This window comes from Cyprinus carpio, chromosome B7 (genome assembly GCF_018340385.1).
Source record: "Cyprinus carpio isolate SPL01 chromosome B7, ASM1834038v1, whole genome shotgun sequence".
Lineage (NCBI taxonomy): Eukaryota > Metazoa > Chordata > Actinopteri > Cypriniformes > Cyprinidae > Cyprinus > Cyprinus carpio.
In genome coordinates this window covers 24,593,414-24,617,806 of record NC_056603.1, presented here as the reverse complement: position 1 = coordinate 24,617,806, position 24,393 = coordinate 24,593,414, and the positions used below count along the sequence as shown (strand labels likewise).

At 37.8% G+C, this 24,393-nt stretch overlaps 1 protein-coding gene across 3 annotated transcripts; it reads left to right on the top strand.

The window, feature by feature from the left end:
• Nucleotides 1–597: 597 nt before the first annotated feature.
• On the top strand, nucleotides 598–24,074 carry LOC109093406 (myosin light chain kinase 3-like). 3 transcript variants are annotated; one of them, XM_019107136.2, is made up of 13 exons: nucleotides 598–2,047; nucleotides 8,586–8,679; nucleotides 8,809–9,145; nucleotides 12,587–13,053; nucleotides 13,883–13,988; nucleotides 15,295–15,388; nucleotides 16,523–16,632; nucleotides 17,212–17,353; nucleotides 18,003–18,073; nucleotides 19,160–19,288; nucleotides 21,055–21,207; nucleotides 23,147–23,282; nucleotides 23,410–24,074. In XM_019107136.2, exons 1-13 carry the CDS (start codon nucleotides 1,967–1,969, stop codon nucleotides 23,485–23,487), a joined length of 1,998 nt encoding a protein of 665 aa, XP_018962681.2. In that variant the 5' UTR covers nucleotides 598–1,966; the 3' UTR covers nucleotides 23,488–24,074. The 3 variants fall into 3 exon arrangements, with proteins under 3 accessions (XP_018962681.2, XP_042584036.1, XP_042584035.1); XM_042728102.1 differs by lacking the exon at nucleotides 598–2,047 and adding an exon at nucleotides 5,606–7,040 and having other exon boundaries at nucleotides 23,150–23,282; XM_042728101.1 differs by lacking the exon at nucleotides 598–2,047 and adding an exon at nucleotides 5,609–7,040.
• Nucleotides 24,075–24,393: the final 319 nt, after the last annotated feature.

Genomic DNA, 24,393 nt, shown 5'->3' with positions numbered 1-24,393 from the left:
TGCTCTGATGACTAATTATGACTTAAAGCAATACTCCATCCAAAAATGAAAATTCATTTATTTGCCTCATGTTGTCCAAGATGATTTTCTCTCTTCAGATGAACACAAACTTTGGTTATCCCTCTCTGTTAATGTGTGTAAGAAATAGGTGTGTTTGTAAGGAATATATATATATATATATATATATATATATATAATATATATATATATATATATATAATTTACAAGAGCACTTTGTGAAGTAAAAAAAAAAAAAGGTGAAAGTATTAGTATTTTTCTTATACACACGTAAGGTTTCACTTCAGAAGACACTGACTGATTAACTGTCATGTTCACTTTGTGTTTTAATTTGATGCATCAAATTTGGGAGTTCCCATACATTATGGACTCTGAGATTATTCTTTTAAAAAAGTTTGTGTTCATCTGAAGAAAGAAAAGGTAGAATATTCCTTTAATTTGGTTCTCTTTCAAATTATATAAGAGGCTGTCAGAATTTGACATGGTAGCTAATACCTAGTTACCACTTTTTTTGTAGTTTCAATAGCTTATGCTATTTTGGCTGTCACATTATACCTTTTTCTAAGCAAATTTATGAACAAATCACAATTTTTAGCCATGATTGAATAACTTTTTGTATTATAGGGACTTATACAGCAGGCTGTAATCATACTACACAGACATTGTGATTTCAGAAGATTTTATCAGTGAAGGTCAGAACAGGCAGTGCTGGTGTGGCGCAAATTGAGTCATTAAAATCCATGTCATATTAAAGAGCATTGCGATGACAAAAGTGCATGTGAGTCATGTTAGACGCCATACTTGTGCCACCTGTCCCATTACTAACAGGAACAAGAGCCTTGTCACAGAATCACATTATTGTTTTAGCATTAAAGCGTTTTCAGTGCCATCTGGAGCACCACCCACATCATTTAACAAGCCCTATGAACAAATCATAGGATGAAGATGTTTGCCTCTAATTACAAGTGACAGTTATTTGGAGATTTTCATAACACCCGTCATTTCACTAGTGAAGCTACAGTTAATTAAATCACCCCACTTCTTGACAGGATTCTGGAAGCTTTTTCATTTATGCATTTTTTTTTTTTTTTTTAGAAACAGCTTTTATTAGCATCATATCAACCACTGTAATTGTGTTACATATAAACACAGCTGACATGTACCGACATGCTCAGTTCTTACTGCTGTTATAGAGAAAATAGTAGCCAGCCATGAAGAGAATCGTTTTCAGACCGGGAACAATGCCACCAATCAGAGATGGATTTTCTTCCCTCAGCCTCCTGGGGCTTTACATATCTGCCTCTAAAACCAGAGCCACCAAATAACCTGCATCGTGCTTTGTTCACCTTTTCCAACCCCAGATGAACAAGCTTTCTTATCTTGCTCCAGCTCTTTCAGATTCCTTTTCAGGAAAGGCTTAGGCTACTTGATGCCTACACATCAGTGCACGACTGACGCATCCATCTCAAATTGGGACAGTGCATGAGATCAGATCCCTTACAGGCACACACAGTCTCTCCTCCTATTCTCCTACAACAGCATAACTGAAGTCTGGTCTGACATCCAGCATCCTTGTCATATCACCATCCCTCCATCCACCCTGCAGGGAGGAAGACTTCCCATGGGGATGGTCCCAAAACAAAAAGTCAAATCTGAGACCTATTAATAAAACAGGACACTCACATTTCCAGCATACTCACGCTAATCTCAGGCAGCTGTTATCTCTTAGCAGGAAGTGTTTTCTGGGCCCACTGCCGTAACGGGGGGCGCGTACCCAGTAAACGGGCTGAAAGTGATAAGATAGTTAATGTTTGAGGGGTGATCTATCCACTCCAGAATGTTACAGAACCCTGAGAGTCCGGGTCTGGGGGATATTCGTTGCTCGTGGCAGCCCACATTGGGAATGGAGTCCACTGAGTCCTACTAACCCAGGACAACAGGGCAATGCATGATGGGGACCTCTCTGTACAGATCAACGCTTCTGAGCACAGGTGGCTTCAGTGTGTCAGACTACATCCACAAATTCACAGTAAGATCCTGCTTTTGTGCAAACGGGATGAGAAAATTCAGTATTTATTGAATATATTTTTAGCTTATTCTTATAATGTTATAGATATATGTCTTATAATAACATGACTGACAAAACTATATGCAGTTACTTTTAGATTATTGTCATTTAAAAATAATTAACTACTATTTTAGGGAGTTCAGTAAATATTTTAAATCTCACCTTATATGTGAATATTAATTTAGGACTCTTATAAAAAAAAAGCATTTTTGTTTGCATATGTAAGCTACTTTTAATTCAAGTGGTTTGTTAATCTGAGGAGGAGGGTTTTTTTTTTTTTTTTTTTTTTTACAAATTTTTACTAACAAACATGCTCGGGGTTGCCTTTACCTCTCGCATGGAGAATATGTGATTACTTTAATTACTTTATCTGCGTACTTTGATCATTTATAAGCTTCTTTCTTGAGCTGTTGTTTTAGTTGTATGCTCTTTGTCATTTTCTCTTTTTTTGTGGCAAATCATTTCAGCATTGTTTCACAAATGTTTTTGACACTGGTGCCCTTTTGGCCTTTCGACAAATTGCGCATTGTCTGTAACATTTTAAAGATGTTGTACATTAGACAGCACAATCCTGTCTCCTTTCTCAGAACAAAGAGAAAACATGAAAAGGCAATTATCTTGTGTGGGTGAGTGAAGAAGAAAATCAATTTATTTCAAATAAGCATATTTAATTTGGGCTGTTAAATAGATGACATTTGATTGAATTTTAATTCATCTCGACACTTTATAGCACTCAGTGAGTTTTTATTGAATGGCCTGAATGGTAATGGGATTTACATTAAATTTACATACCATTACTCTGAGTGCTTTTGTCAGAAGGAGAAGTGGGATACACACTCTTCTGCTCTTTCAACCTTTAACGCTAAGGGTCCATGCCATGTCAAACATTCATATGAGGGCACAGAAGGGATTGTAAAATGAGACTACAGTGTAAACATTCCCTTCAGAGAGGGCAAGGCTAAACACCACTATGGACAACAGCATGCATCCATTAACTTGACAGAGCCCCTTCAATGCCATATCGTCTCCATCAGGCTGACGATGTACCACAAGTACAGCAGCTTAACAGCAGACTTGCATTTCCCTTCTTAACACACATTCTGTACTCAACATGTTTGTGTGATCAAAGAGGTTTTAATATATTAAGCAATGTTATAGTTATGCTTATCTCTGCCAAACAGATTCTTTCCCAGTGATGTTAGTTATCTTACTGGCCTGAGTCCTGTTGTGGAATGGAAATTGAGTTTCTTATGTTGTGCCAGCTTATAATAACGGATCCCCACCACCAATAAATAGTCAGCATGGAGCCACATTCCTGTGGCTGTCCTGACCCTGGTCTCTACCTCTATTGCATAATAAGGTTATACTATATTGTGAGTATTGTGTTTTGGCATATGAACACAGCAGAACACAGCAGAAAGCTCTTATAGAAGGATACAGACAAAAAGTCCTTGGCTTACACATGGGACATTGACATTAGGGACAGAACATCCAGAGAGTTCAAGGTTCGCATTTCTAGAAGCCCCTTTATTAGAGATGTCTTATATATTTGGTAGACAGTTTTATCCCAAGCAACTTACATTGCATTCAAGCTATACATTTTATCACTTGGTACAATGGGGATCAAACCCATGACCTTGTCATTAGCACTATGTGCTACCATCTGAGTTGCATTGAGCTTTTGACATTTTAAGTAAATAAACATGATTTTCTAGACTAAAAAAAAATTTATTTGCTTGTTTACCTAATATTACCTTACCAACATTCAGACCCTAATCTCCCCTTTGTGGTCAAAGTGGATGCATCTGACAGTGGCATTGGTGCTGTACTCTCCCAGTGTCATGGACAACCTGGTAAATTGTATCCATGTGCTTTCTTTTCGAGAAAAAACACAGGCAGAATGTAATTATGATGTGGGCAATAAGGAACTGTTATCTATGAAGGCTGCCACTGAAGAGTGGAGACACTGGTTAGAGGGAGCAGTCCATCCGTTCCAAGTCATCACAGACCACAAGAACTTGGAGTGCATCAAAACTGCCAAACGTCTGAATCCTCGCCAAGCTTGATGGTCCCTGTTTTTTACACGCTCCCAGCTTACAGTTACATACAGACCTGGAAGTAAGAATAGTAAAGCCGATGCTCTGTCAAGATGCCATGACTCTCTTGTCATTCCTGGTCCACCTGAAACTGCCCCCAACTGCCATCATCGCACAAGTTACTTGGGACATCATGGAGGAAATTCAATGAGCCCATCAGCAAGAACCACCACCAGCCGACTGCCCCCCAACCAAGTATTACATACCTCAAGCTCTTCGCATAAGAGTCATGCAATGGGTTCACACCACTCTATGTTCAGGTCATCCAGGGATCTCACGCACAATCAACCTGCTACAGAATTCTTTCTGGTGGCCTTCAATGAGTAGAGATGTTATGTTTATGTCAAGACATGTCAAGTTTGTGCCCAATCAGACCCCCAAAGAACTGCCCTCCGGCATGTTACAACCATTACCCATTCCACAACGCCCCTGAACACATCTATCAGTTGACTTCCTCACTGACCTACCTCCCTCTGATGGTTTCACTACCATTCTGGTAATCATCGACCGGTTCTCTAAATCATGCCGACTAATACTCCTCAAGGGTCTCCCTACAGCCATGGAGACGGCACAGTCTATTTTCCACCATGTCTTCAGAATCTATGGTCAGCCTGAGGACATAGTTTCTGACAGAGGAACTCAATTCACTTCACGAGTCTGGAAAACTTTCTGTAAGCAGCTTGACATAAACGTAAGCCCCACCTCAGGCTACCACCCACAGTCTAATGGACAAGTTGAACGACTCAACCAGGAGATTGGAATAAATTTGCAGAGTTATTGTAGCCGAGAACAACATCGGTGGGCAGAATTCCTTCCATGGGCCGAATATGCTCAAAATTCCTTGACACATTCTTCTACAGGACTAACCCCCTTCTAGTGTGTTCTGGGATATCAGCCTCCTCTGTTCCTGTGGTCAGGAGAACCTTCATCTCTCCCAGCAGTGGATGACAGGATCAGGCATAGTGAGAGGGTGTGGGACAGTGCTCACATCCATCTACTGTCAGGACACAAGGTTTCCAGGCCAACCGACGACGCCGTCCTCACCCTCCCTACCACCCAGGACAACAGGTCTGGCTCTCCACGAGGGACCTCAAGTTACGGCTACCTAGCAGGAAGCTAAGCCAGGTATGTTGGCCCTTTCAAGATCAGTAGACAATCAATGAAGTCACTTACCAACTTGAGCTTCCTGTCACTTATCGTATTTCTCCTTCTTTTCATGAGTCTCTCATTAAACCCTTCCACCCGGACACTGACCCCAATGCCGAGAGCCCCACCTTTGGAAATCGATGGATCGCCTGCCTATAAGGTCAATATGTTGCTGGACTCTAGGTGTAGATGGGGTCAGCTCCAATATCTGGTGGATTGGGAGGGCTTTTGACCACTGCCTGTTTTCTGACGCTGATTCTGGTTTGCCCTTTAAATAAACTTCTGCATATGGATTCTCACTCGGTTTCAGCCTCCTCGTTGCAATAGTAGATATTTTATATTTTGTGAATTAATGTATACTATTTGAGGAAATTTGTCTAGGGATGTTTTCTTTAAATGATTTTATTTCTGGTTATGATTATGTTGTTGTAATGATTCAGCTAATGGAAAGACCCAGGATTAACTATGGCTGGATTCCAGATGAGGTGAGAGAGAGACAGTTGTAGCATATCATTCATCCTCATACCAGTGTCCACAGAGGTTTATTTTTACTTAAAATGTCAGCCAATGTCACGTCACGTTCCAATGAGAAGGGTGTTAGGTGATATATAGTTAGCATAGGGTGGATCCTGTGGTTGAGTCTCAAAGGAAGATGGATGAAACTGTGTAACAATGAATTTGAAAAGAAAGTGTGATAAGAACATGAAAGATTGAGATTTGATCTTTCTTTCCTCTACCTAATGACCGGGCATTTACAGAGATCATTCCATTCATGCTCACATGTCAACAGGATCTGCTGAGGAGAGTTTAAATGTTTTGGTGACGTCAAAGGCCCCTGGAATTTTGGCAATCATAGGCCTGCTATAGGTCATTTAAAAGTCCTGTCCCAAAGTATAGGAGAGAGAGAGAAAGTTAAGGGGGGAGGAAAATAGAAGTGGAGAGATAAGATACCCAATGGAGGTGTTTATTTAAGTGGTGTCATGTCTCTGGCACATACCAACAACAGGGTTTGTCTGAGATGTCTGTTTCGTGAGAGGCACACAATACCCGAGATAAGCATAGTGACCACGGGGGGAACAGAAATAGGGTGCGGAGAGAACCGTGGGGTGTCCTCTTTTTCTACATTTTCTCAGTGCATGTGACCGGGGCTAGCCATGAGTAAACAGGCAACTCTGGCCACCTGTATTGCCAAGTTGTATGAAGGAGGCAGGCTGGAGACCTCTGGAACTCCATTTGGGACAGTCAAGAAGACCAGTCCAACTCTGATAGGTAGCCTGAGCAATGTGGAGGTCAAGTTAAACAGCTTGGAAGGGAAGGTGGAACAGATCGAACATGCCCAGACGGAGGTCCTTCACAAGCTTAGTTCATTGTGCCAAGGAATGGAGGCGCTAGAAAGGAGCCTTATGCAGCACAAGCAGGGTGCTCAAGAAGCAAACTTGATTAAAAATGGTCAGCAAGAGAGCAACAAACTTCCTTTGCTGACTGAGGTCAGATCACTCTGTGGTGAAACTGTGGATCTGCTTCATAATCTCAAGCATGAGAACCAGCAGCAGAGAGAGAAGATTGAATGCATGGAAACTTCTTTGTTCACTCTGGAGAAAGTATTAGGGTATGTGGGGAATGCTTTCCGTAACTCAAAGATAGTGGAGTTCATCCTCAATGGTGTGGTGCCTTGGAGGAAACAAGGCCTTCTGGACACTGTGGAGGAAGAGGTCAGTAAGATCCTGGTCATCTGAGATCTCTGTTCGAAACAGATAAACAGAAAAACACAGAGGTTATGTGATACTCAGCGTGACGGATCAGATAATGTAGAATGAGGTGAAATCAGAGCTGTTTATTTCCAAGTTGTTTACTACAGCTAGAGCTGTCCCTGAAAATGAGGACAAATTCAAAACAGCGTGCAGGGTGAAATAATACCTAATGTGATATTGACTGTTTAAAAGGAGCTCACGAAGAACTGAACATACTGTTTAGAACTAGATTTACTGCTAATCAGTTTGTTTGTTTTTTTATGTTGTTGCATTAGTTCCTTACAATAACTATATATGTTATGCATGTTACCATTTTATCAAGTTGAAATATGTAGCAGTACAGTGTGGTAGTTGTCTTTAGTGTTCATAAGATGCCTAAATCTATTTTAGACAGATTATGATAGTAGTTCATGCTACTGCATTTACAATGGTCAAAATACACAAAACTGAAACCTTCTTTTTTAAATTCATAGTAACTTAGTAATAACATAGTAACTAATTCATAATAACTTTTAATGCTATATTCAGCTGTCACAGTTTTTTTGTGTATGTTTTTAAGTATCTTTTTATTTTATAGTAGTTTTCTCCACTATTTAATTTGTTGGCTTATCTATTCTTACTGCTGAGCCTGTTATGTTTACGGCCAAATCTAACCTTTTACCAAGGTTGCTATTTTATCTATGATGAGGCTGAATGGGCATCGTGTTTCAAATTCCTAGAGTGGATATGTGACTGAGCTGATGGTGACTGAGTGTATGTTTAAACCCATACCTTTGTCACACATATTTTAAGTGTATGTTCCTCTTACAATGCTCTCAGAACCACTTAGAGGATATATTCCATTTCTTTTTAACTAGAGTGGCTGTACACTGACAGATGCTATTGTTAATTGTAGACTGCATCTCTTTCATAATTATGAGGTGAAATTGCTTTTGGATCCAAGTAAAATCGTGCAATAGTTGGCTTAGCTAGAAAATGGAGCCTTCCACGCTGTGTGTAATAAGCAGATCTGTTGTCAAACAGTGTAATTATACCAAGCATTTCATGCATCAAATGCCAAAAATCACAAAATGGAATGTTTTGTCACAAATCCCCTCTGAGCCGTGTGATGAACATGAAGCTACGTAAAGTGCCATTCTGTAAACAGGTTGACAATTATAATACTGCGTCACCATAATCAGCATAAGCATCATGTATTGTTATAATTCACACACCCACTTCATGTTTAAAGATCTCATGATGTAATTACTCATGGAAGTATCTAAGTACAACTTTGCCAAATACATGAAATCAAATTCATTGAAACATCAAATCCAAAGTTTGACAAAATTTTTGAAAAGAATCTCTTAGTTCTGTTATTTCAACTGTATGCTATTGCTATCTACAAAATGTACATGTCTGTTTCAGCAATTAGAAGAAAGCTGGCAAAGTGAAATAAATGTTTTAATCATTCAATACTGCAGAAAACCCAACAAAAGTGTAATATATCTGCATTTGGATCCACAGAAAAACAAACCAGATGACAACAACATTAAACCAAACAACAGTTTCTGCCACCAGAGCACACAGACTTCAGAGGATGTTAAAGGAGTAATTTCAGGTATGAATAAAATACATCAACAGCAAATTATGGACTAGAAATGTTTTTATTAAAGAGACAGCTTGTGAAAAATGATATGTCAGAGTTTTTTTCTGCATGAATTTTAATGTATGGTTTTGCAAAACACAGCTGAGACTGAACCCCAGCAGTCAGAGGTCACTGTTCCCACTGGTCCCAGCAGCCTACCTTTTCCTGAAGCCCTTACAGGTGAAAGCGAACCTCTGACACCTGTTAGTACAGGAGTAAGCTCCAAAGCCTTAAGAAAGGCCAAGGAGGTCACTGTGAAAAGCAGAGCACCTGCACAGGTCCAGACATTTGCTCCTGATATCCAGCTGGAGGAGGAGAATGACGTGCATTATGTACCCAAACAAGAGACAGATATCTCAGCCGCAGCGCCAGCTAATGCTGAATGTGTCACTGTGACAACAACTAAAGTGGAAAAAGATTTGGCTCTTCCACAAGAGAGGTGAGATATTCCTACAAATTGCTGCCATTTAAGGTTCAAAGCAAAATGCTGTAAAATTAGTTCATTTTCCTCCCATCTTGAATTTTAAAAGGGATGTTGTCAGTGATATGTTGGATTTTCTAAGATCGTAGCAAAAAGTGTCAAAAATTACTACAGGCTGAAAAGAAAACACGTTATAACGGAAGACCGAACATTGTCATTGGCCACCTTTGGAGATAATTACATAGCAGCTGATGCCAGTGGGGAGCACTAATGCTGTAATGGACTTTTTTTTTTTTTTTACACTTTTCTCCAACAGATAAGAACTAGCTTACATAGAAGCAGGGCACTGAACTGGTTAAGGAACGAAAACGAAAACCGGAAACTAATGAAATTTTGACAGGAACAGAACCAGAAACTAAATCAAAATTTAAAATGGCCATTAAACAGTTAATAATGTTATTTTATCATTCCATTTAATAGCTATAACCAAACTGTTAGTATGATCATATCACGCCAGTGCCTCATACGCACACAGACACAACATATTTTGTGACATTGCAGCCTGTTCATTATCAAAATAAAATAAAGTTAAAGAAACATGAAAAGTTGTACTGCTCCGTTGTACAATCTGTTGCGTTCAGCGTGACCATCGCTTCACTGTGCTGATATAGGCCTAGCAAGCCGATGTGAAGGGTGATGCCGATGCGCGTGAAGTACAAAACCTATTACATGATAAATACTTAAGCATACAGATACGTCGCGAATATGGAAACATTTTGATTCGTACCAATCGAGGTAGGCATCAGTTTCACCTTAAATTAATTTGTTTTTGGACTGATGTTTTTATAGCCTAAACGCATAGCCTTAACTTTAGAGGATTTGTAATGGAGAGAAGGAAACTAATAACTGTGTTTATCATAGATAGCCTATGCATACGTTTATAAATATGGTGTTTATAATGTTTGTAAACATTTTGCTTTACCGGCATTTTAGTACATTATTTCTGAATGTAGCCTAATAATAAAATGGTATGTGAGCCTGTGACTTTTCCTCTCAAAACGCAGTTTTGTAGGAGTAACTTAACACTGCAGCAAAAATGTTTTAAATATCTTAAATACTTTTATGTCTTTAAAGCGTTAACAGATTTTTGGTCAAAATCTAGAAAAGATGATGCTGTATTGGCTGTGACTAAGCACAGCGGGTTAAGATACCAGATCTCTTCCGGTTTTTTTTTTTTGTTTGTTTGTTTGTTTGTTTTGAGTAGAAAACACTGTACCTTATTAGGCTATTATTATAGGCAAATATTTTTTTAAAACAACTTTAACCACTATTTTTCCTAGGCAAACCAGTTTCTGAAAAATAATAATGCAGTCATGGCCAAAAGTTTTGGCAGTGACAAATTTTGTTTTGCAAAGTTTGCTGCTTCAGTATTTGTAGATTTTCCACATGTTTCTATGGTATACTGAAAAATCAATAAGCATATCATAAGTTTTAAAAGGCCTTTATTGGTAAAAATATATAATGAGTCAATATTTACAATGTGGACCCTTGTCCTTCATAACCTCTGCTATTCACTCTGGCATGTTGTATTAGCTTCTGGCCCAAATCCTGACGGATGGCGATCCACTCTTACTTTATTAGTTATCTGAGTTGATCACAATTAATGGGCTTCTGCTTGTCCTCTCGCCTTTTGAGGACTGACCACAGGTTCTCTGTGGGATTGAGATCCGGGGAGTTGCCTGGCCATGGATACAAAGTTTCAATGTAAGATCTTCGAGCCACTTCTTTATCGCTCTTGCTTTGTGACATGGTGCTCCATCATGCTGGAAAATGCACAGATCATCACCAATTTGCTCATGGATCGTTGGAAGAAGTCACTCTTGCAGGACATTTTGATACCATTCTTTATTCCTGGCAGTGTTTTTGTGCAGAATTATGAGAGAGCCCACTCCCTTGGTTGAATCGCAACCCCACACATGGATGGTCTCAGGATGCTTCACTGTTGGCACAACACAGGAATCATGGTAGCGTTCATCTTTTCTTCTCCGAACAAATCGTTTTTCCAGAATTCACAAACATTTGGAAGGGAGCTTCATCAATTCCCAATTCTTGTACTTCCTGAAGAATTTCAGTCTGTCCTTGACCTTTTTATTTTTTGGAGAGAAGTGGCTTCTTTGCTGCTCTTGTTGTCACCTGGCCATTGTCCAAAAGGCTTGTCCTCACTGTGTGTGCAGATGCTCTCCCACCAACCTGCTGCCATTCCTGAGGAAGCTCTGCACTGCTGGAGACACGATTCTGTGGCGGACTCCTCAGGAGGAGACGGTCCTGGCACTTGCTGGACACTCTGGGATGTCCTGAAGACTTCTTCACTGCAGTCAAACCTCTCTCCTTGAAGTTCTTGATCTGGTAAATGGTTATTTCAGGTTCAATATTCTTTGTAGCAATTTCCTTGCATGTGAGGCTATTTTGATGCAAAGTGATGATGGCTGCAGGTCTTTCTTTGGAGGTAACCATTGCTAACAAGAACACAATGATTGGAAGCACTCCTTCCCTCCTGTTGTGTGAACACCACAACAGCTTAAGCAGCAAACTTTGCAAAACACAAAATGTATGTCACTGCCAAAACTTTTGGCCATGACTGTACAGAGGAACGCAGGAACACGAACGTTAAAATATTGATTCTGCTTGGAGTGAACCGATTGGATTTTCTTTACCGTTTTCAAGCCCTGCATAGAAGATTAGAGACCTCACATTTACAGAGGACTGTAATTAATCCTGTTAAAGTGGCCAGAACAATCATCACAGATGTTGAGATATAAAATAATACTTATGAAAAATGTAACTTCTTCTCATTTTCAGTGAATTAATGCTCATGATAACATCTCTGAACAGTCATCAAATATAAGAGTCATCGAAAAAAAATCCTAAGGCACAATCGTATAGCCTTGTTTTTCTCATCTGTCGCAAGAGTTTTAAAAGGCAGAGTGCTGATAATGTAATTCCAAGAGCTCTGTATTTTAATGTGGTAGCTGTGTGTTTTGCACTGAGGCTCAAAAGACTGTCTACCTCAAATAATAGGCTATGTTATGATATGTCATTAGACTAATGGCCAAGGTCTTGAGATTACACTATGCGGCATTGTAACTATAGTGACTGAATCCACGTTGCCAGGCATTATGAGTTTTAGGCCATTTAGTTTTATTCAAAACATTCCAATTAAAGACCTTGTGCTGCTGTTGGGTTCGCTGTTGTTCACAGTAGCCTCTCATCTGCATCCACATAACATATCATAGACAACAAACACAGTGTAAAGCCACTTATGTGCCCACTATGCTGAGTTTCTTGATTACCATTACCTGCATATTTTTGAATTGATTACATATATCAAGGTCTCACATACATAACTTTAAAAAGTGAATTAACAGCACATCAAATGGATGTTCTTTGGATTATTCACAGGGCTCTTGAACAGGCAGATGCTTCACAGGTCAGTGTGGAGGCTTTACTCAAGTCAATAGTTCCTGAGCAACAAGTGGAGCCAAAGGTTGAGGTTCCTCAAAAACAGGCTGAGGTTTCTCAGGTTGGTGATGAGGCCTCATTGAAACCGTCAGTTCCTGGACAGCAGCACCTAAAGAAGGATTTTCCTCACAAACCTCTGCTCTCCACCAAAGAGCCTGTCGACGAGGTCGATTCACAACATAAAGAGACAGTGGAGAGTGTAACCCCTGTGCCAAAACATGATGAGGGAAAGACAGAATCTGAGCCAGCTAACAAGAAAAATGAAAACAAAACTATTGAGAAGATTTTGGAGTCTGATGCAATAAAGAACTGTGCAGCTACTAGTCCACAAAAAACAGCCATTGTTGAGGGAGGAAAAGCAAAATCGTCACCTCTTAGAAAAGCCGAGTCACAGCTAATGATCATTGGTGAGTACACGTTGTCTTTCCACTGTGTTGATAAACCCTCACTGGATGGGGATTGTGAAAACAAATATATGAATCCAGATACTTAATATTAATGATATTATTAAGAAATAAATAGTTGGGAGAAAAAGAAATGCAATTGTGTTGCATTTTATCTCATAAGAGCACAACAGTTGCATGCACTTTAAAAATCTGATTCCAGTCAGAATAAAGCAATAAGTTCAACTTCACCCTGTATTCACATTATCGAATATGACTTGGCACTGAATATTCAAATGCATTTTTTTAATTGATGAAGACTAACTTGACAATTCTACCAGTACTTATTTCTTTGGAAGTCGATGCAATATTTTTTCTGATGCACTAAAAGAGCCGTCTCATGAGTAGTTCATTCAGAAGTCCGATTACATTGTGATGTAGGTTTGTGGTTCACTAAAGAGTCACTCTCTTGGGAGTTGGACTACAGTAGTTATGCTGTATGTTTTTTGATTCACTAAAAAGAATCGAGATTGTTGGGAAGTCAGGACTACGCGGGTTGTGCAATGACACCAGCAAACAGTGGAAACATGTGATGAACAGTGACACCGGTAATATCATGTGACAAAAATGATCAGTTAGGCCTGTTTAGAAAGTAATGTGTTTTTGTAAATCAACTTTCAACCAATCCAATTCATCACTTGTAATTATAACTAAGCATCTTATAATTTGTCAAACTTCAGTGTGAAAACTTTTTGCAAACAGCACTCCGGATGTCAGCGTTCATCATGTCACCATGCTACAGCCTGTGTTTGTGTTTGAGGAAGTCTCTTAGCATGCTGATATTTGTTTTTAGATGACAGTCCACCTCTTCCAGCCCCATTTGAGCATCGCATCGTCAGCGCCAAGCAGGTTCCCATGAACGCATATTACGCCGTCAAACCCGATGAGGTGCTTGGCGGGTGAGTCCAAGTGTCACAGAGATTGCTCATTCAAAAATGAATCACCCTCTTGTTGTTCCAAACCTGTGGAACATAAAAGAAGATATTTTGAAGAATTTTGGAACAAAATAGTTTTGGTTCCCACAGACTTCCATTATTTGGATAAAAAAACACAAATGCATTTACCAAAATATCTTCTTTTACATTCCACAGAAGAAGGAATATCATACAGTTTTGGACCCGAACAACATGAGTGTGAATAAATAACAACTTTCTTTTCTGTATAAATCACTTTAAACCCATTTAATGCTACTTGCTTTATTTAACCTATGTAGTCAATGAATCACAAAGGACCAGATCGGGATGTCATAACCTTTCCATATATACACAAAAACACACACACATATATATATATATATATATATATATATATATATATATATATATATGTATATTTAATATAGATGTAAATATATGAATCAGTCTTTTTTATTGTAATTTAAAAAACTTACTTTAGCACGAATTAAGAAAACATTGAGTGATATTTACACAAAAAAATCATAATATATACATTACACACACACACACACACACACACACACATATATTAATATATATATATAAATCAAATTTTTTTTTAATAAAAAGCACAAATTGAGAAAAATATTAAGTGATATTTATGCAAAGAAAAAATCATTTATATATATATATATATATATATATATATATATATATATATATATATATATATATATATATATATATATATAAAACACAAACACACACACACACACACAAGTATTTTGTTTTAAGATTTTTATTTTTTGAAATGAGACGAATCTGATACTGGCTAACATTTTTCTCTTGCCACTCTTTGTATATATTGTATTTGCCCAGCTGCTTCTGCCATGCGAGAACAGTGCAGCAGATAGGAGTATTAAGTGGAGGGGGGTTACTCTTTCTCCAGGACTGGCAGATAAGCATGCAGGCACCGCCCATGGAACATACAGCAGTCGAATGACTGGTACAAACAGACAAGGGCTCATTTGGACCTCCTCTCCACCTCTCGCTCCACATATGCCACAAATAATCACTGGCTTGTTTCTTGACTCTTCATCAGCAGAGTTTATTTTGGGCAGGTGTTGAGCAGGTCTGTTTGCATGGAACTTATTTTCAGCCAGCAGCAGTCGCCATTTTGACGCAAACATGTTATCTCACCCCATGGAGACACAGCAGATAAATACACAGTGACAGATAACTTTCACAAAGGTTGAAATTATTTCCATAGTGCATGAAATGAAATCTGTGTGTATGTGTGTTGTTGCAGAGGCCGTTTTGGACAGGTACACAAGTGTGCTGAATTGTCGTCAGGTCTTACGCTGGCTGCTAAGATTATAAAAGTCCGGGGAATGAAAGAGAGAGTGAGTACAAAATAGGCATAAACCATTTGCATTTCAAAAATGTTTACCCCCCTTTCTCCCTTTCTCTTTCTCTCCCCTCCCACTCCAATCTGTCCATCACTCTGTTCCTGTTAGGTTGCTTTATGAGAACATTTCCGTCTTGACAACCACTGACAGTTCTGCGCACATGAGCATATGAAAAAATGTGCACGCATTCACACATGCTCTTGCACTCTCGCAAATAACATAATAACACCCACAGTCCCTCAAGGACATGGAAGCGCATGTTGTTTCTAGTATCTGCATTAATAAAGCATACATCCATGCAGAAAAGAACATCATATTTAAACAGTGCTCCAAACACTAAGCTGTTTTCATATAATGTGAAATATAAAAATCTTTGCACATGTACTTTCATCAATTCCCAACATCCTCCAAGCTTCAACAAGTGCAGCTAATTCCATCTAATGACAGCTCTTCTGTCATAAGCACTTGCCCTCAGTGCAATGCCATTCTCTGCCCTCTGTTCTGTCAGTTGCCATCATTAGAGAGCAATCAGTGAGGAATGGGCAAGTACAGATCATTTTCAATCTCTCATGTTTTAATTCCACAAATGTCAAAAGAGCAAAAGAAGCCAACACACAGTCACACAGAGGATATGTACACTCAACCTCTCTAAGCATCATTCCTGGAAACATTTGCATTTTGAAATGCTCCTTCCTAGTGACAACATGATGTTCCTGCATGCACCGTCTGCTCAAATGTGTGCCAGAGAGAGAGGGAGAGTAGCTTCATATGAAATAATTGAATGCTTTTCCTGGGTCAGTCCACAGAATAGCAGACGGGAAGAGGAAGAATAACTAGGGCAGACAATTACAGGGTTGGCAACGGCTGTCTTAAACGCTTGTATTTGCTACCCCATGCAATCATTGTAAATCCACTTCCAGCAATTTAACTGCGCAATATAAATCCTGAAATAGCTTGTCTCTTACTAATGACCTAATTTTTAACATCATCCTTTTTAGAGTATAACAACAACTTTTCAAAAGCTTAAAATATAGGCTTTAGACAGCTGTTCGAAAATGAAATGCATTGCAGATTTATCTGCTTTGGCACTATTATTATTATTTTACTTTTTTTGTGCTTTCATTCCAGGATGAAGTGAAGAATGAGATTGGAGTAATGAACCAATTAAACCATGCGAATTTGATTCAGCTGTATGATGCTTTTGAGTCTCGAACAAATCTCACACTCATTATGGAATAGTAAGTACCCCAATGTACTAGAACGGTTCATTGAAATATTTACAGCTTATTTTAAAATAAAAAGCAAAAAATGCAAATATATTGTATAATATTAGTCTAAATATTAATTCTAACTTGGCTTTGGATAGTATTAATTAGGCCTCATTTGCAAGGCAAATTTTCTCTCCTGGCCTGGTCCTCACATTCTGTCGCAAGAACATAGAGCTCCCACACATGCCACTTTACACAGACATGATGGTGTGTCATCTTCCTGCCTTGTTCACAGATTTAATTTACATTTTTTGATGGTATTGAATTGGAAAACAATTTGCTTTTAATTGGAACATGAAAGATTTGTGTGAATATTAATATTTGTAATACAAGACATAACAAGGTTTTTTTCTGAAATAAATATTTTTATATAAGGCATAGAAAGAGTCTTAAAATTCAGTTTTGTTTTCGCATTAAAAAGAATACTTGCACTCACATGGCTTAAGCCACTTAATGTCAATATGCTTGGCCAAACAGACTAAACTAAAAGAGAGGAGTTTGTTTGTGATGGTTCATTTTAAAATATCTTTCCATGGTTTGTTATTTCAGTGTGGAGGGTGGTGAATTGTTTGAACGTATCATTGATGAGAATTACCAGCTGACGGAGCTGGATGCCATTGTGTTTACCAGGCAGATTTGTGAGGGGGTTCAGTACCTTCACCAGCAGTACATTCTTCATTTAGATCTTAAGGTAAACCGCACACACAGCACTGAATGTTATAATGTGACACTGACGGGATTAGCAGTGCATAGTGTCGGCTGTCTCTATGGAAAAATCCACCAGCAAATTACCCATGTATGTCAACATTTGCTGTCTGAATGTCATATGTTTTAATTAGCATATTGCCATGGGACTTTTGCCTTGTGTTGCTGTTAACTTGTTGTTTATAGAAATATGAAATGGATACCATTACATCGCTTATGTAAAAGTAAAAGACTGTTCACACCAAGGACAACAATGATAATAATAAACATAAAGTCTTAAAAATTTTAAAGTAGCAGAAGAGTCCACTGCAGAACTGTAACTATAATGACACAGAGAAAATATATTGATGGTTTCCCAGATGATAAATGATAAAAACATTGACAGCCAATTAGAAGGGATCCTGATTTAAAAAGCTCAAGCATTTAAAGCATTTAAATATTGTTTATTAAACAATAAACAGAATGATGATATAAATTGGTTTAGACATTACTATAGTTATTGTTAAATTTATCATTCTTGGTGTGAACCATATTTCCTGTCTTTAATTTGAAACATGAAAATAGTAATTATGAATACATAATCAGTTTTAATCTGAATCTCACTTATCCCTTACTTTTTATATTTTTTAATATAGCCAGAAAATATCTTATGTGTGAACAGCACAGGAAATCAGATCAAGATCATTGACTTTGGACTCGCCAGAAAGTAAGCAGACCTTGTTAAATCCTTTTATTATTAAAAAATTACTAATACTAACATGATTTTTAATATTTTTTAAGCGTAAAAAAGAAACACATTTCTCAGTCTTGTGTAATTATTTCCCTAATTTCCCTCTTAAAATAAAATGTTATAATAATGTGTTTTCAGCTGACATCAAGTCTTCTGATTCACACCACTGACACACTGCACTGGTCACCATGACTACAGTCACATTCCTTCATGAGTGTTCATTTTTTGACTTTAAGCTTCAGAGTCCAAAAGCATTGTAACAATCAGTGTCCTTACAATGTCATCAAAATGTACCGTGTAACTGTTAGAAACTTGCAAAACTTTTTATTTTGCGTAATTTATTTATGAATCTTCATGTGTGAGCAAGACTGCTGTGGACACTTTGGACACTTTTATCCAAAATGACTCAGAAATGAGAAACACTACAACAAAAGCTAGGCATGCTACAGAGACAGCAACATAAGACATGCCACAATACAGAGTGCCAGAATTGCTCAGAGAAGTACAAAACAAAAAGTACAGAGGTAGGTGAGACTCTGTGGAACAATCAAAAGAGAAAAGTAGAGCTTTTATAAAGTAAGTACAGTATGAGTCAAGATCTCACAGGGGAGTGTGTGTTTTCTAAGAGTGGAGAGGTGCCGTGAATGTGAAGGTTTGGGGAAAGTGATTTCAAGCCTCTTTGTGAGGTTGCCATGGGATTCCAAGCACAAACTCCCCTCAGATTTCTGAAAGAAACACACATTTGCTGAAGCGAGTGTAGGTAGAGAGTACAGAGCCAGTGACTATACTTCCACAAATACTGTTGCATTGAACTTATGTGGGCTGCAACTGGGATCATCTGAGATTAGACTTCTAGATTGGCTCAGACAGGAGGGGTCTGCTTTTCCTGATACCTGAGTGGTATTTCTAATTTGGTCAACTAATTTAAAAGGTCCTGCCCAACCTGGTGTTATTATCATCAAGGTTTGTTGTATGAGTTTGGGTCCGTTTTTTTTGTTTTTTTTCTTCATATGGTTAGTCCAAAAACAAATCTGCCAAATGTGTCTGTTCCTCTCCCACCAGGTATAGACCCAGAGAAAAGCTGAAGGTCAACTTTGGAACCCCAGAGTTTCTGGCACCAGAAGTTGTCAACTATGACTTTGTGTCATTTCCTACAGACATGTGGAGTGTTGGTGTCATCACATACATGCTGTGAGTACACAACTAGAAGTAATAAGGCAGATCTATTAACGCAGCATTTCTTATTTCAAAAACATGATGTAAAAATTGTCATTAAAGAGTCAGAATTGACATTCATAAAATATGCACATATGCATTAATGATGTATGTGTTATAGGAAAAAAAAGTTACCCTTTCTTTCCGCACTGAATTGCACAGTGGCATAGACTGAGTGAAATATCAACGAGATCAAAAGCCATATGCTAATGTGACGCCCATGAAAGCTTTAGAGGGCTCATCTAAGAGCATCTAAGAGCCCTGATAAAAGGGCACCAGTTCCATACAGCTCAAAAACCATGTTACTAGCCCTGCTGCTCTGAGAAAAAAAAAAAAAAAAAAAAAAACCAGTGCACACAAGCAAGCTAGCAAACATAACATCGCATCTCCGATCCTGTGCCCCCATAACTCTCTCCATGAGCAGTGATGGCCATAGATGACCCTCTACTCTGGCCAATAGAATAGCAGCATGGCCTCAATGATTGAATTAATACTAATTATCTGACAGCTGTTGGTGGAGATTTAGAAGGGCTTGCACATCCAAAGAACATGTATGTCACCTACTTCACACTTCTCTGAGAACTGAACACCCAACAAGACTTAGGTGTTCAGTGTATTCATTTAATTATAGCTTTTTATTTAAAGTAGACACAAACACATAATTGTGTCAGTGGTGAGTTAAGTCACTATAATTGTTTGTTGTCCTCATTTCAAGCTTAGATGGTATTGGTATTGCGGTTGCTTATCAATGTACTTTATATATTTATATTCTGTTTTTTGTTTTAGTTTTGTTCAGTAACACGTTCAGTTTAGTTCAGTCATAATGCATTCGGAATCATATCAGCATAGCATTTATAACATTTATAATGTTATTTATAAATATTGTTAATTATTAGTTGTTGTTTTTTTGTTTGTTTGTTTTTTGTTTTTTATTATGCAAGTAAAGTATGTGACAAATAAAAAACCACTTGGACAAACGTACATATATACTAATAGCTAACATTTCAAGATCATTCTGATAACTCCTGTATATGTATTCTTGTAAGTGTTAGTGTGTGTGTGTGTGTGTGTGTGTGTGTGTGTGTGTGTGTGTGTGTGTGTGTGTGTGTGTGTGTGTGTGTGTGCGCGTCATTGTATCTAGGTGTGTGGGAGGAATCATTGAGTATCTAACAGATTTATAACAGATATTAGTTCATGTTCATTCATTATAAATTACTTATTTATTTCTAAATATTAATTTATACAACTTGAAATTTTACAAATGGCTTTGTTGATGACCCAGTGTTTGTTGTACGTGCTGGGTTCTTGTTTGTTTTACATATGTGTGTATATGCTAAAGTGAAATGTTGAGTTTATTTTCCAATCATGGACAATAAAGGAACTAAATAACTAACTAACATAATATATCATTGAACATAAACTTGTTTTAATAAATGCTGTAAAAGTATTGCTCATTGTTATAATGCTTATTGTTAACAAATTTAACCGTAAGTATCAATATTAATTCATTAAACTGGTGATTTAAACAAAACAGACAAATGAGGGAAATACAAACATAATTCAGTAATCATGAAAAGCCAAAAATATTCACAGTGCTTCAATAAGAAAATATATCAAAGCAGATCAGAATGGTAAAAAGCATAAGTGCACGATTTATTCATGTCATACTTTGATAAGCTTAAAACTATGGGTGAATAGATTTCTAGGTTATTCACTCCCTTCATGATTTCTTTTTTTTTCAGTCTGAGTGGTCTTTCTCCCTTCATGGGTGACAACGACACAGAAACAATGAACAACATTCTGCACGCCAACTGGGACTTTGATGCAGAGGCATTTGAGAACGTGTCAGAAGAAGCCAAAGACTTCATTTCCAGCCTTCTTGTGCCCGCCAAATGGTATTTATCCATCCATCATTATTCCACTAGTGCAAAACCTTAAGTCACCATAAGTCATGCTTTCTATCGCACCTACTTCAGTATAGCCTGTCTTCTATTATTTTTCCTCCTTTCTGGCCACCTGTCTCGTGGCTTTAAGAGCCTCACTTTTCTCTTGCATCTCTCAATCATTGCCCCACTTTGACCTGCTCAGGTTCCCTTAATGCATCCTGACATCAAAACTGAAACATCTCAAAATACAGTGCTGTACACCAAAAATGCCACAAATGACATGTAATTGGCCGGTGACGTTAACATGGCCAGGTGTATTTTAAAGTGTTTGGAGCTCACCCTCATGTTGCTCCGTCTTAGATTACCTCTCCCACACAAGGGCTGTACTGCTCTGCTGGCATGAGATAATAGCAGGCTGGCACAGCAGGTGGCCATGAGAGGGCACATTGCCTTTTGCCCACTATCTTACCACAGTCTATGCAGTAAAAGTGATAGTTAATGATCCAGTGCTCTTTGACAAGGTGCATTTAGACACAGCATGACACCCACTCTGGCCATCCTCCCTTCTCTTTATCTGTGGTGACAATGTTGTCTAATGACCTCATCACAGCCCCCCACACGAGCCGTGTGATTCATTTCACCCATGTACATTCATGCTTTCAGCCAATGAATACTAATGGATTATTGGCATGATGATAATGTAGGCCTAGTAGGCTATAATCAGCTGGATTACTTACGTCTTTCCTACTGGTAAAAATGCACTCATGTAGTATATCAGATATATCTTTCAGTCACTTTCAGGACACAATCTGTTCCTCTTGCTCAAATAAAGATGATTGTCTTTTGGCTCTGTTAGCCAAATGTTTGCACGGTTAGACTAACATTAGCATAGTTAGCCAAACAAGCACAGAGACTTCCCAAACTTGTTGTGGTCTAATCCACTTGATCGAGTGGACACAACAGAAATTAAGAGTGCAAGACTGTCCCAGGTCTGAAAAATGCCAAAGCTAAGTACCCTATTGCTAATACTGCTTTAGAGAAGTATTTGAGGCTAAGTGTAGCCCATTATTCATCATGTTTTGAAACTCACGTACCCCAAAATTGCTAGATTTTTGAGGAAAACTATCCAGTGTGTGCAAGTTAATTTATATTGATTTAATTAGGTATTAAAATATGAAGTATTGCACATTTAATTGGTGCAGAGATGAATAGGCTATGTGTATTTTGTAAAATCCAACAGCTTTTTTATCATTTAATTAGAAAAACCAAAACTAATAAACTGTGTCGCCTTTTAGAGACTGAACAGAAGTTTATTTTAAAATGCAAAGTACTGAAAATCAAAATGTGTAAATAAATCTCTGTAAAACTTGCATTTGTTAAAAGCTTGGGCCAAATACTGTAAATACAAATAATGTAAATACTATTAAGAAGTAGCGACTTACAAAGACCGCAATTGTGGAGCAGGCACAGCTAGCCAAAGGTCGGCTCTGTCTCATTTCAAAGGCCGGAGGTGGCATTACAGCATTGAGAATATCTCATTTAAGAAAATAAACAATTACACTAGCAAATAAATGTATTTCAGTAATTTACACCTCACAAGGAATAGTACATTTTATAATTAGGCTAGAACTTTTCTTAAATTAGATATCCTCGATGTAATGCCACCTCCGGCCTTTGAAATGAGACAGAGCCGACCTTTGGCTATGCCACTTCCAGACAACGTAGCCATTGAAATGAGACGTTAGCTAAACATGTTAAAGATGTTTTAATCAAAACATGTAATATACATAATATGATATATAAATGTGTAATAAAGTGACCATGTGAGTCATAGTCATTACACAGAAAGGTTTGAACTGTATAGTGCATTTCATGGAACTGTTTGTTTCTTTGAGCACCGGATGTTTTTATGATCTTAATGTGTGTGTCCGTGTGGTCTCTATGGTAGCAGCCGTATGAGTGCATCAGGGTGCATGAAGCATAGTTGGCTAAATAACCTGGAGGACAAGGCCAAGATGTACAAAGTTCGTCTAAAGTCTCAGATGAGGCTTCAGCGTTACCTCGCTGCTCACCGTCAGTGGAAGGTACGGAATCACCAGTCAGTGCATGTGTTTGATTCTAAATGGATTTAGAACATATGGAATGCTCAATTGTACCACATATACCAGCATAACATATGATCCTGTTCTTATGGTAACTTTGTTTTTACAGAAACATTTCTATGCGGTTGCTGCAGCAAACAGGTTGAAGAGGTTTCAGCAGAGCAGATCAGTTAGTACTCCAAATTAGCTATTAACCTGCAGTGTCTGTAGCTTGAGAGGACATCACACACTGGAAAATGAACTTGTCAGAAGATTTGAAATGGCTTTTTAGAAAGTGTTTAATATGTTCTTTCTTTGTTTATAGCCAATGGAAAAACATTGTGTTAAAAAGTGTCACATTTTCTTAATGTACCTTGTTTGGAACACCATTGCATTTAATTTACACTTCTTTATCGTGCTTTCACACCAGGAGTGTATGGCATGGATTGCGGTGTGAGCTTTTGAACCACATGAAAAAGCTTGTGTCCCTTCTGTGAAGGCATTTTTCTTGGGCACTACTGCCTTATATTTGTATGTAAAAGAAGCTGTTTTTATTCTCAATCTTCAGTATTGTATTTGAGTAAAAAACACAGAGCATGACGATTTAATGTTGAGAAACTGTATTCATCCTATATTTTCAATCTTTCTTTAGCCTGTTGATTAGAACTGAATAAGAAAATCTGAAAAAGAGACTCAACTGGCATGGTATGTTTTTTTTTTTTTTTTTATTTGCATTTAAAACATTTCACTGGTTGTTCTGGAATATTTGAATGTTAAAAATGTGCTTTCTAAGAATTTATTGCATTTGTGTGGATGCACACATTCATATTCTGTGCTTGGTATGGCAATTGGCATACAAGTACACAAAAATCAGTGATGGACGAAGTACACAAATCAAGTACTTGAGTAAAAGTACAGATACGTATAATAAAATATTACTCCAGTAAAAGTACTCCTTGTTCCATTTTACTCTAGTGAAAGTACTAAAAGTACTCAATTTTTATGTACTTAAGTAAAAAAGTATTTAGCAATTTTATATAGGCTACTTAATTTTGTATTAGTACTTTTTTTTTTTTTATAATCCTACTACTCAAAATACCTGGAATTTTCCTAA

Bases quoted from the DNA above. Each gene is read 5' to 3' on its own strand.
- LOC109093406 (XM_042728101.1), top strand. From the start codon at position 6,483: ATGAGTAAACAGGCAACTCTGGCCACCTGTATTGCCAAGTTGTATGAA. The intron at 17,354-18,002 runs GTAAACCGCACA...TTTTTAATATAG, and splicing joins TTCTTCATTTAGATCTTAAG to CCAGAAAATATCTTATGTGT. The intron at 19,289-21,054 runs GTGAGTACACAA...TTTTTTTTTCAG, and splicing joins GGTGTCATCACATACATGCT to TCTGAGTGGTCTTTCTCCCT.